This window comes from Pleurodeles waltl, chromosome 3_1 (genome assembly GCF_031143425.1).
Source record: "Pleurodeles waltl isolate 20211129_DDA chromosome 3_1, aPleWal1.hap1.20221129, whole genome shotgun sequence".
Taxonomy (NCBI): domain Eukaryota; kingdom Metazoa; phylum Chordata; class Amphibia; order Caudata; family Salamandridae; genus Pleurodeles; species Pleurodeles waltl.
In genome coordinates this window covers 1,998,193,961-1,998,207,533 of record NC_090440.1, presented here as the reverse complement: position 1 = coordinate 1,998,207,533, position 13,573 = coordinate 1,998,193,961, and the positions used below count along the sequence as shown (strand labels likewise).

Below are 13,573 nucleotides of genomic sequence, written 5' to 3'. Positions count from 1 at the left end.
AGTTTAAAAAAATGCACAGGTTTGGTAGGTTTCCCTAGGTGCCGGCTGAGCTAGAGGTCAAAATCTACAGCTAGGCAAAAAACAGGTCAGATTTAAATTTAAAAATGTGATTTGTCCATGTTGCCTTTCCTGTCGCAAGCATTAGGCCTACCCACGCAAGTGAGGTACAAATTTTATCAGGAGACTTGGGGAAACACAGAATACCAAAGCAAGTGTTATTGCCCCTTTTCTTTCTGTAAATTTTTTCCTTCCAAATGTAAAACATTGTGTAAAAAAGAAGTCTATTTGAGAAATGCCCAGCAATTCACATGCGAGTATGGGCACCCCGGAATTCAGAGATGTGCAAATAACCACTGCTTCTCAACACCTTATCTTGTGCCCATTTTGGAAATACAAAGGTTTTCTTGATACCTATTTTTCACTCCTAATATTTCAGCAAATGAATTGCTGTATACCCGGTATAGAATGAAAACCCATAGCAAGGTGCAGCTCATTTATTGGCTCTGGGTACCTAGGGTTCTTGATGAACCTACAAGCCCTATATATCCCCGCAACCAGAAGAGTCCAGCAGACGTAATGGTATAATGCTTTCAAAAATCTGACATCCCAGGAAAACGTTACAGAGTAAAACGTGGAGAAGAATAGCTGTTTTTTTACCTCAATTTCAATATTGTTTTATTTCAGCTGTTACTTTCTGCAGGAAAACCTTATTGGATCTACACAAATGACCCCTTGTTCAATTCAAGATTTTGTCTACTTTTCAGAAATGTTTAGCTTTCCGGGATCCAGCATTGGTTTCACATCCATTTCTGTCACTAACGAAAAGCACAAAAAATAGTAAAAATGGGGTATGTCCCAGTAAAATGCCACAATTGTGTTGAAAAATGTGGTTTCTGATTCAAATCTGCCTGTTCCTGAAAGCTGGTGATTTTAGCACAGCAAATCCTTTGTTGATGCCATTTTAAGGGACGAAACCACAAGGCTTCTTCTGCAGCCCTTTTTGACAATTTTTTTAAAAAAACGAAATTGTTGCTGTTTTTTTGCTAATTTCTTGGTCTCCTACAGGGGAACCCACAAACTCTGGGTACCTCTAGAATCCCTAGGATGTTGGAAAAAAAGGACGCAAATTTGGAGTGGGTAACTTATGTGGACAAAAATTTATGAGGGCCTAAGCGCGAACTGCCCCAAATAGCCAAAAAAAAGCCTGCCACCTGAGGGGAAAAGGCCTAGCAGCGAAGGGCTTAAAATACAATAAAACGTATGTATGATACATGAGTGTGACATGCTAAATACCAAACAACACAACATAGAGAATATAAAATGAACAGGAATAGTCCAATAGAGAGATGGCAATAAAATGTAGTTGGTAAGGATGGAGGGGCTGCAAAGTCTTCCCCTGTGAACCCAACATAATAATCAGGATCTAGCAATTACATATGAAATACTTACCAGCAAGCTTGGTTGGTCAGGATACTCACTGAAGTGCTTCTGAACAAATTGAGGGCCAAGAAGCTGGAAGATCATTTGTCTTTTTTTAGGCTCCTGGAGATGTTCCTTAACCTCATCAGCAAGGACTGTTCCAAGCTTGTCTAAAACCTAGAAGGAATCAAAGCCTTAGTTTACATTCCTCAGCTCAGTCTCAGACATAAGTCAAGTTCTCTTCACTTTGTATGACAAGGCACAAACAATGCTCCCTCTCTGACGTTGAGAAATGGACATCAGGAAACTGGATGAAATACAACAGAACCAAGATTAAGGTCATCATTATTTGGGGCAGCTGTCAGCTGTTATATCTCCTCATTCTTAAGTGGCAAGCCAGATAACTGTTACGCTAGAAAGGGGATGAATGGACAAGTGGCTCATTTGTTTGCTGTGGAATTAGGAGACCAAACCTCTAATACTGGTTACTAAATTACACAAATTGTGTGATCCTGCAAAATCACTTCATCCCTCTGGGTGGCTTAGATCTATTATGTCTTCGAATGCTTACTGACTTTTTTAGTTCTACTGTGTATATAAATGTGTGAAGTGAGATTAGTTGTCAGTCTAATCAATATTAAAACATATTTAAAAAATGATTTAAAAGTGCTTTTAGATTTCCGTCATGTGGTTTACCTTGGCTTAGTTGCCGGGAGATTGCATTTTCCATAAGTCAGTTCCACATCACAGACATGACTTTTTATTTTAGCTGAACTAAATTAGTATTTCATTCATATTTGTGTTCCCTTGGTTGTCTCACAGTAGTAGGAGCTCAAACTCAGCTCTCTGTTGACATGGCCTTGAGCACGAAGGCCTATGTGGTAGTCTTCTAAATTCTGAAGAAGTCAAGGCAACTGAGCCTCTAGCAGACGCAGTGCTTGACGTAAGGCCACCCTGCTCTGGGCCTTCAGGACTTTCTGAAACTTTGAACCTGTGGGACATTAGGAGATTTCCCTAGAGACAAGGTAATGCCTGCTCAAACAATCTCCAACATCTCCAGAATGTTCAGGTGACGCTCTCCAGTCAGAGTCAGCCAACACCAACACATAGCAAACTGTTGCACAGCACTAATTTGGCTTCCTGTCCATACTAAGCAAGATCTCCTAAGTTATGGTATGATATTTTTAATTTTTATATAGGGCTACATGCAGCAGTATGATGCTTCAGGGCACAGGCTTCCTTGGCTATTGTGAGAAACCCACACTGCAATAGAACCTATACTGGGAGAACGTCTGAAAGAGGTCACTGCTCAGGGTCCTTCTTAATTTGAGGTGTTTTTGGACAGAGGGTAGGGGTTTAGGAAGAGTGTTCCATATGACAGATCCCTGTACCAAGAAGCTCCCAACACCTTACTTTGGTTTCTTTATATAAGGGATGCCCATGGCATAGTTTGATAAACATCACAAGGACACAGGGATATACCATTTATATTACTATCAAAACTAACTTTTTGTAGAAGGATCATGGCCAAGGTTTTAAATAGGAATAATGGCCCATTGGGTAGAGCTGGCAGATTTTTTCAACTGTATATTGCCCTTTTTAGCCATATAAGGCAGGCTGGATGCCTGAGCATGCTTTTAAAAAATTAGTCATTTTGATATAAATAATATGTCAAAGAGAAAATGTGCTCAGCATATTAACATAAATGCTTCCAAACACTGACAAAAAAGCATCTCTGACAGTCCTCTGAAAGTAGGGCTATGGTGCAGTAGCAATCAAATGCTGTCAAAGTAGTTTGACAGGTGGCCACACTGCTCCTGATAGATGCCCTTCTCCACTCAATCTGTGCTCATTTAAGCGGATGTCCCACACTGATGTTGAGAAGGACATATATTTGATCCCAGCTTTTGCAGAGGTTCAGGGGAGCAGACGTGAGTCAATGAACTAGGAGCAAATATCTGAATAACTATCCTTCTTCCACAATTCAGTGATGATAGTGTCATGGTCTAAAGCACTCTTACTCTCTACCACTTTTCAAGGACTCTGGTGTGAGTTCCCTGTTCCATTGACAAAGGCATTGTTCCCCCTCCCCTCCCCAGGGGTTTCCTGTTGCTGGGAGCCAGTCAGCTGCCTTTATTCACATTAAAAGCAGCATGTTTTACCTATAATGTTGATTTGTGGCAATCAGCCAAAATGCCATTCACATGGCACAAAAGCCTTTTTAGTAACTACTTTAACTATGCCCTTCCATGGCACCACATACCAGCAGAGAAGCCTGAAAGCAGTTAGTCTGCATTGCTGTTCCTCTCTATAGGTTCCTGAAGAGAGGGGTGAGAAGCCAAAGGCATAGTGGCTATTCAAGTGAAGGGCAGGTTGGATCTGCCAAAGTGGGACAGTAAGAGAAGTGCTGATACTGTCTGGTGGTCTCCAAATAGGCTTACCCCTCCTTTTGAGCTACCCTTCTAAGAGCTAGCACACTACCCCCAAACCAACCACTCATCGAGTTCCCAAATCATGGCATGTAGGCGCTGACTGGATTGCACAGAATCCCTTCAGACCACTATACTAAATATGACAGGGGAGAAAAGAAAAGTAAAGAACGGGTGACATGGTTTTCTGCATGTTTCATCTGGTAATTCAGGTACTGTTGGATCGCCCAACCACCCTGTTCAAGCTACTCCTGGTCACACAGAGGGGTCAACACTCCCAGGGTGTGCAAAGGAAAAACAAGCAAGTTAACATTAAAATAAAGAGAAAGAGAGGGTTAAGAAAAAGTACTTGCTGACCATGATTCCATGCATGAATCAATCTCTTAAATACTGTATCCCTAAAATGTTGTCCTATTGTCACTTATTTGTTTTGCATTTTTTTACATTCTAAGAAGATGGGTACTTGTCCACTCTAAATTATATGTTGCTTCTTTTGTGGTCATGACATTTTGCCCCTCTAGCCCTATGCTATGCCCAGTCCTTAATTTGTAGAACATAAATAAATGCAAAGACCCATCGTTTTCTTAAGAGACCACCTCCAGCACTGCCAAATGCCAGAACTGCCATTTATCATGGATGTCTAGTCTTGATTCTATTTCATGCCTCTTACTTCACCACCCTACACGCCCTGTCTCTTTATCTCACTCTTGCAGGTTTTATCATCCCTCCTTACTCCATATGTTAATCTTTTCTTATCGTTCTCTTACTCTAGGTCAAAGAGTGAGGACATAAAATAAGTCCGAGCCACCAAGAATGAATGCCTATGTCCACCAGCTACAACCACTAGAACAAATTAAGCACTAGCAAAGCCTCTCTGTGTTTATGCTATACCTGTTTTGACTTGTGGATTGGTGTCTCCAAGTACTTAAACCCACATTGGACATCACCTGCTGCTTTACTACAGGTGTTGGTAGATGTGTCTTCACAATCAATACTTGCCAGACTTGCCTGAATAGTCATGTACCTAATTTGAAGAGGAAAATTGAGAACTCTGAAGAATGTGAATGTCCATCACCAACCCTCCTTTTGATGAACCAGAAACTTTAATCTGTTCAGACTTTCTGCATTGCTATTTATCTCTTTTGCAATCTCTCCCTTCTCCCCTCCTCCCACCCTGGGTACTTCCCCTTCTCTGCAGAAAGATGGTATTTATCATTTGGGGACCTTTGTTTTTTTTTTATATAACACTTTTTATTGTTTCAAATACAATATAAACTTGCAGTCAAAGATTGCAACGCAGTAGAAAATACAGCAAGGTGCCCAATCTCCATCAGATACTCTGGCACACTGCAGTGCTACTCCACCCCGATTCCCTCCCTCATGTTCTCCCCCTTTCCCAGCCATGTGGGATTTCAATATGCCATGTCCAGGGCCCAAGGACTTCTGTGCAGCTCACGGTGGATTCCCCTATACTGAGCTTATGTTCTCTAAAACTTTCTCTTGTTTTAAGTGCAGACCCAGGCCATAAGGATAGGCCGTTCTAAGCTGAGACAGCAGTCCAATCCATGCTACCATCCTCCAGCGACTGTGCTGCCAAATCACCTCATGTCTTGGTAATGTTTCATTTAGCAACAACCGAGCCCAGCCACAGTAAAGCTCTCTTGTACCTATTCCTGTCAATGTCATCAGAAATATGGAGCTGTACAAGTCTGGGATTTCGTGGGAGGGTCCAACCTAAAACCCTCCCTAGGGCTGTCAATATTCCTTTCCCAAAAAGTCACAAGGACTGAGCAGCCCCAAACAGTGGGTAGAAATTTGCCTACAGGTGCTGAGCAATGCAGGCAGGCAGGTTTGTGAGTGTATTGTCCCCACTTTTCATAGCCTAACCCTTTTGCGATAAACCAAATGTAGATACTTTAATTGAATGGTGGACCGAGAGAAGCGATAGCAGTTTCCGGAAGGGAAGCCAGGGATTGTCCCCTGTCATCATCAGCGATCGTGCCCAGATCTAATGCCCATTACTCTTGCAGCTGGTCAAAGGAATCCAGCACAGTAACCACAAGAGATTTATAACTAAGGGAGATTTGATGCTGCTGGAGTTTCCAGTAAACCCTTGGCCTTCCAGAAGGCAGTACACTGGAATGTCATACAAGCCAGAGATTTAGGGGGAAGGCTTGTGTTTGATCTGTATGTGGTAGTAAAACTGGCTGCAGTGGAGACCATATTCCTCCTGCAGTTCCATAAATAACTTCAACATGTCCTAGCGAAAGGGGCATGCAAAAAGAGCATGCAAAAGGGCCATAGCTAGCTCTTCAATGCTTTGACATAATTTAATTGAACCAATACTTTTGCCATCCATATAGAATGTTAGGACTCCACTAGCTCTGAAATGATAATTCAGATTTGTCTATGGAAAACATTTGAAATTGAGACAAAATGTCACATCACTTGTAAACACAAAACACATTAAACATTTATTTACACCATTTTAAAATAAAACACATCAATAGGTAAAGATGTAAAAGTACGTTTTTTGGAAAAATTTGCAATTTTAATATGCCTCTTCTAATCTTGAAATTTTGCAATTCTTGATTCTTGGCAGCAAAATTTAGATATAAAACAAACTGTGCTAAAGTACAATGACGCAAAAAGTGAATCAAAATTAAACCAACCAATAAAAATGCAAGCTAGGTCTAACCCTAGAAAATGCACCCCTCAAACCTGCACGCATGAATGCTATTCATGCAAGAGCTTGTTAAAAAAAAAAGGTTCAGTGCTTCTTTCCACAGTCTCATTGCGCTTAAGTAACTTGTCCTGTTTTTGTTGGCTTTGAAAGGACAAAACACTACTAGAGGCCCAATTCACAAAGGTAAACTTAGACCTGAACTTTGAATTGGACTCTAGAAGCTTCACTGAGGTTTGATTCTGACTTGTGCAATGCACTCATAACTCTTCAACTGCTGTGTTAACCAGGACTGGACTGGGAACCCAAAAGAGCCCTAGCAAACTTTGTCAGACCAGCCCCCATAAGGTACATATCGAGCGAGCCTGTCCACTACAACGGGGCGTGGGGGAGTTTCCCCAAGAAAATGTGGGAAAAATGGCAAAAGAACAAGTTACTTACCTTCGGTAATGCTTTTTTTGGTGGATACATTAGCTACATGTGGATTCCTAACCTTATGAATTCTCCCATGCGTCAGCATTCGGCGGAAAATCTTCTTCCCAGCTCTCCACGTCGACGAGGACGACACAATTGTACAGCTCCCGCGCGACTCCGTCTGACGTCACCGTGACAATAAGAGGTCCTCTCCGGTGTGCTGACATCAGTTTCACCCATTTTTTACATGCCTTTGAGGTGAACAGGTGAAAACCGACCTCACAGTAGCTCAAATGAATACACACATAAACTCATATTGATGTAACACAATTACAACCATCATTTATAAAAATAAAAATCTCAAAACATATATACACTTGTAAAACAACAGTCTTGGTATGACCAGACAGACAAAGGGGAGGCGGGTGGGACTGTGAGGAATCCACAGGTAGCTAATTTATCCAGCAGAAAAAGCGTTACCGAATGTAAGTAACTTGTTCTTCTGATGGATACAACTACCTGTGGATTCCTCACCTTATGAATAGAGTCCCAAAGCAGTACCGCACTTGGAGATGGGTGCCTGACCGGTCAAACCAAGAAATCCTGCAACACGGAACATGTAAAATGGCCATCCCTTCTAACCTCCGAGTCCAAGCAATAATGCTTCACGAAGGTGTGGAGGGACGCCCAAGTGCTGCCTTGCAAATATCCACCACCAGAACCCCTCTAGCCAGGGCCGAAGTGGCAGACTTAGCCCTGGTCGAATGGGCTCTAATACCCTCAGGGGGAACCTTCTTTGCCAACGAGTAAGAGAACTTAATGCAAAGAATGACCCACCTGGATATAGTTCTTTTATGGACCGCTCTGCCCTGCCTCTTTCCTACATATCCAATGAATAGCTGGTCTTCCAACCGAAAGTCCTTTGTTTTTTCAATTTAAAAACCCTTCTGCGGTCCAAATGATGGATTCTCTCTTCCTCCGTTGAAGGATGAGGAGGAAGGTAGAAAGATGGAAGGGTAATGGTCTGTCCCGTATGGAAATGAGTGATAGGTTTAGGTAGAAAAGCCGCCTTGGTTTTCAGCACTACTGAAAGAATAAAGTAAAGGGAGGTTTAACACTAAGGCCCTGAAGCTCACCGACACATCTCGCCGACGTAATAGCTATCAGGAAAACTGTCTTAAGGACTAAAAATCTTAACAGATAAGAATGCATGGGTTCAAACGTGACCCCAGTAAAAAAAATCAAAACTAGATTCAAATCCCACTGAGGCATAAGAAACGGAGTGGGAGGAAATTTACTTGTTAATCCTTTTAAGAACCTAATAACAATAGGCGATTTAAACAAGGAGGGTTTATCCGGAAGTCAAAGAAAGGCTGACAGTGCCGCCAAATAGCCTTTAACAGTAGCAACTGCACAACCCTTCTGTGCCAAAGCCAATGCAAACAACAGAACATCAGACAGATGGGCCCTCAAGGGATCAATTTGTTTCTCTCCGCACCAAGCCACAAATTTTGCCCTCCTGCCGGCATAAACAGTCTTAGTGGAGTGTCGCCTGGCTGATAAAATAACATCCACTACCTCTGGTGGGACAGAGAAAGAACTCAGATTGCCCTGTTCAATCTCCAGGCATGAAGATGCAGGCTCTGGAGGCGGGGGTGTAGAGCCTGCCCCTGCGACTGCGAGAGGTGATCTGCCCTGAGAGGGAGACGGAGCGGAGGGCACAGTGGGAGTTGGAGAATGTCCGTGTACCACACCCTTCTTGGCCAATCCGGAGCTATTAAAATGACCTGAGCCCGATCTTGGCGAATCTTCCTCAGAACCCAAGGAATCAAGGGTATGGGTGGAAACGCGTAAAGCAACTGGTCGCACCAAGACATCTGAAACGCGTCCCCCAAAGCTCCTTGCACCGGATTCTGGAGGCTGCAGAACAACGGGCATTGCGCGTTCTCCTGAGTGGCAAACAGATCTATCCGCAGAGAACCCCACATCCTAAGGATGTGACGGACCAGATCCAGATGGAGACGACACTCGTGATCGGCCGAGAAATTCCGATTGAGAGTGTCCGCACGTATGTTGAGCACTCTGGCCAGATGATTCGCTACAAAGCAAATCTGATGGTCCTGAAACCAGGCCCAGAGTCGCAGAGCCTCTCTGCATAGAAGGTACAACCCTACTCCTCCCTGCTTGTTTATATACATTGTGGTAGTGTTGTCCGTCAAGACTTGAACAGACTGACCGCGAAGGAACGGGAGGAAGGACTTGAGAGCCAGATGTATTGCCCGCAATTCTAACAGATTGATATGAAAAGTCTGTTCCACTGGAGACCAAGGACCTTTGATCTCCAGGTCCCCCAGATGAGCTCACCACCCTAGAGTGGAAGCATCCGTTATGACCGTGGACACCGGAGGCGGCAGTGAAAACAGCCTTCCTTGGGAGAGGTTGCCGTCCACAGCCCACCATCATAGATCCGCTGCAGCATCTCTGGTGATTGATATTGACTCCTCAAGATCCCCTTTGTGTTGAAACCATTGCCTGCGGAGGCACCATTGGAGAGCCCTCATGTGCCAATGTGCATGAGTGACCAACAGAATGCAGGTCCTTGAGAACTGGAACAACCGCTCCATTTTGAAACATTGGAATCAACGCCTGGATGTCCTGAATCCGCTGAGGCGGAGGATAGGCCCGAATCAATGTTGTATCCAGTACTGCCCTTATGAACAGGGGGCGCTGAGAGGGCTCCAGGTGAGACTTGGGTACGTTTATCAAAAAACCCAGACTGAACAACAACTGAGTTGCCATTTGCAAGTGATGCAGCAAATGCTCCGGAGACTTGGCTTTGATCAACCAATCGTCCAGGTAAGGGAATACTGATATTCCCTTCCTTCTGAGACTTGCTGCAACCACCACCATCACCTTTGTGAAGACTCGAGGTGCTGAAGTAAGATCAAATGGAAGGACTGCAAACTGGTAGTGTTGCACCCCCACCACAAACCGGAGATACTTCCTGTGCAACACACCGTGATAACATTACCTGGACTGCCGTGAAGACAGCCACCAGAACACACTGTGACAGCATTACAAGGACTGCCATGAAGACAGCCATCAGAACACACCGAGACAGCAGAACACGGACTGCTGTGAAGACAGCCACCAGAACACACCGAGACAGCATTACACGGACTGCCATGAAGACAGCCACCAGAACAAACCGAGACAGCATTAGACAGAGTGCCATGAAGACAGCCACCAGAACACACCGAGACAACATTACATGGACTGCCACATGAAGACAGCCACCATAACACACCGTGACAGCATTACCTGGACTGCCATGAAGACGGCCATCAGAACACACCGTGACAGCATTACATGGACTGCCATGAAGACAGCCACCAGAACACACCGTGATAGCATTACCCGGACTGCCGTGAAGACAGCCACCAGAACAAACCGTGGCAGCATTACATGGACTGCCATGAAGACAGCCACCAGAACACACCGTGATAGCATTACCCGGACTGCCGTGAAGACAGCCACCAGAACACACCGTGGCAGCATTACACGGACTGCCTTGAAGACAGCCACCAGAACACACTGTGACAGCATTACCCGGACTGCCATGAAGACAGCCATCAAAACACACCATGGCGGCATTACTCGGACTGCCATGAAGACAGCCACCAGAACACACCGTGACAGCATTACACGGACTGCCATTATGACAGCCACCAGAACACACCATGACAGCATTACACGGACTGCCATGAAGACAGCCACCAGAACACACACACCGTGATAGCATTACACGGACTGCCATGAAGACAGCCACCAGAACACACTGTGACAGCATTACAAGGACTGCCATGAAGACAGCCACCAGAACACACACACCGTGACAGCATTACACGGACTGCCATGAAGACGGCCATCAGAACACACCGTGACAGCATTACATGGACTGCCATGAAGACAGCCACCAGAACACACCGTGATAGCATTACCCAGACTGCCATGAAGACAGCCACCAGAACACACCGAGACAACATTACATGGACTGCCATGAAGACAGCCACCATAACACACCGTGACAGCATTACCCGGACTGCCGTGAAGACAGCCACCAGAACACACTGTGGCAGCATTACACGGACTGCCTTGAAGACAGCCACCAGAACACACTGTGACAGCATTACCCGGACTGCCATGAAGACAACCATCAAAACACACCATGACAGCATTACTTGGACTGCCATGAAGACAGCCATCAGAACACACCGTCACAGCATTACACGGACTGCCATGATGACAGCCACCAGAACACACCATGACAACATTACACGGACTGCCATGAAGACAGCCACCAGAACACACACGCCGTGATAGCATTACACGGACTGCCATGAAGACAGCCACCAGAACACACTGTGACAGCATTACAAGGACTGCCATGAAGACAGCCACCAGAACACACACACCGTGACAGCATTACACGGACTGCCATGAAGACAGTCACCAGAACACACTGAGACAGCATTACCCAGACTGCCGTGAAGACAGCCACCAGAACACACCGAGACAGCATTACCCAGACTGCCATGAAGACAGCCACCAGAACACACCGTGGCAGCATTACATGGACTGCCATGAAGACAGCCACCAGAACACCCTGTGACAGCATTACACGGACTGCCATGAAGACAGCCACCAGAACACACTATGACAGCATTACAAGGAATGCCATGAAGAGAGCCACCAGAACACACCGTGACAGCATAACACGGACTGCTGTGAAGACAGCCACCAGAACTCACTGAGACAGTATTACACGGACTGCCATGAAGACAGCCATCAGAACACACCGAGGCAGCATTAGACAGACTGCCATGAAGACAGCCACCAGAACAAACCGAGACAGCATTAGACAGACTGCCATGAAGACAGCCACCATAACACACCGTGACAGCATTACCTGGACTGCCATTAAGACGGCCATCAGAACACACGTGACAGCATTACATGGACTGCCATGAAGACAGCCACCAGAACACACCATGATAGCATTACCCGGACTGCCGTGAAGACAGCCACCAGAACACACCGTGGCAGCATAACACGGACTGCCTTGAAGACAGCCACCAGAACACACTGTGACAGCATTACCCGGACTGCCATGAAGACAGCCATCAAAACACACCATGACAGCATTACTCAGACTGCCATGAAGACAGCCACCAGAACACACCGTGACTGCATTACAAGGAGTGCCATGAAGACAGCCATCAGAACACACCGAGACAGCATAACACGGACTGCCGTGAAGACAGCCACCAGAACACACTGAGACAGCATTACTCGGACTGCCATGAAGACAGCCATCAGAACACACCGTCACAGCATTACACGGACTGCCATGATGACAGCCACCAGAACACACCATGACAGCATTACACGGACTGCCATGAAGACAGCCACCAGAACACACACGCCGTGATAGCATTACACGGACTGCCATGAAGACAGCCACCAGAAAACACCGTGACAGCATTACAAGGACTGCCATGAAGACAGCCACCAGAACAAACACACGGTGACAGCATTACACGGACTGCCATGAAGACAGTCACCAGAACACACTGAGACAGCATTACCCAGACTGCCATGAAGACAGCCACCAGAACACACCGAGACAGCATTACCCAGACTGCCATGAAGACAGCCACCAGAACACACCGTGGCAGCATTACATGGACTGCCATGAAGACAGCCACCAGAACACCCTGTGACAGCATTACACGGACTGCCATGAAGACAGCCACCAGAACACACTATGACAGCATTACAAGGAATGCCATGAAGAGAGCCACCAGAACACACCGTGACAGCATAACACGGACTGCTGTGAAGACAGCCACCAGAACTCACTGAGACAGTATTACACGGACTGCCATGAAGACAGCCATCAGAACACACCGAGGCAGCATTAGACAGACTGCCATGAAGACAGCCACCAGAACAAACCGAGACAGCATTAGACAGACTGCCATGAAGACAGCCACCATAACACACCGTGACAGCATTACCTGGACTGCCATGAAGACGGCCATCAGAACACACGTGACAGCATTACATGGACTGCCATGAAGACAGCCACCAGAACACAACGTGATAGCATTACCCGGACTGCCGTGAAGACAGCCACCAGAACACACCGTGGCAGCATAACACGGACTGCCTTGAAGACAGCCACCAGAACACACTGTGACAGCATTACCCGGACTGCCATGAAGACAGCCATCAAAACACACCATGACAGCATTACTCAGACTGCCATGAAGACAGCCACCAGAACACACCGTGACTGCATTACAAGGAGTGCCATGAAGACAGCCATCAGAACACACCGAGACAGCATAACACGGACTGCCGTGAAGACAGCCACCAGAACACACTGAGACAGCATTACACAGACTGCCATGAAGACAGCCACCAGAACACACCGAGACAGCATTACATGGACTGCCGTGAAGACAGCCATGAGAAATCACCGTGACAGCATTACCCGGACTGCCATGAAGACAGCCACCAGAACACACAGACCGTGACAGCATTGCACGGACGGCCATGGAGA

At 45.8% G+C, this 13,573-nt stretch overlaps 1 protein-coding gene across 1 annotated transcript in view; it reads right to left on the bottom strand.

The window, feature by feature from the left end:
- The window catches only part of LOC138283654 (uncharacterized), a 223,433-nt gene extending 213,253 nt beyond the window's left edge, over window positions 1-10,180 (bottom strand). Inside the window, exons 1-2 of the mRNA XM_069221589.1 lie at window positions 9,977-10,180; window positions 1,450-1,596 (exon numbers count right to left, since the gene is read on the bottom strand). Of these exons, the coding sequence (XP_069077690.1) occupies window positions 1,450-1,596; window positions 9,977-10,180 (351 nt within the window). The remainder of the gene's footprint in view (window positions 1-1,449; window positions 1,597-9,976) is intronic.
- Window positions 10,181-13,573: the final 3,393 nt, after the last annotated feature.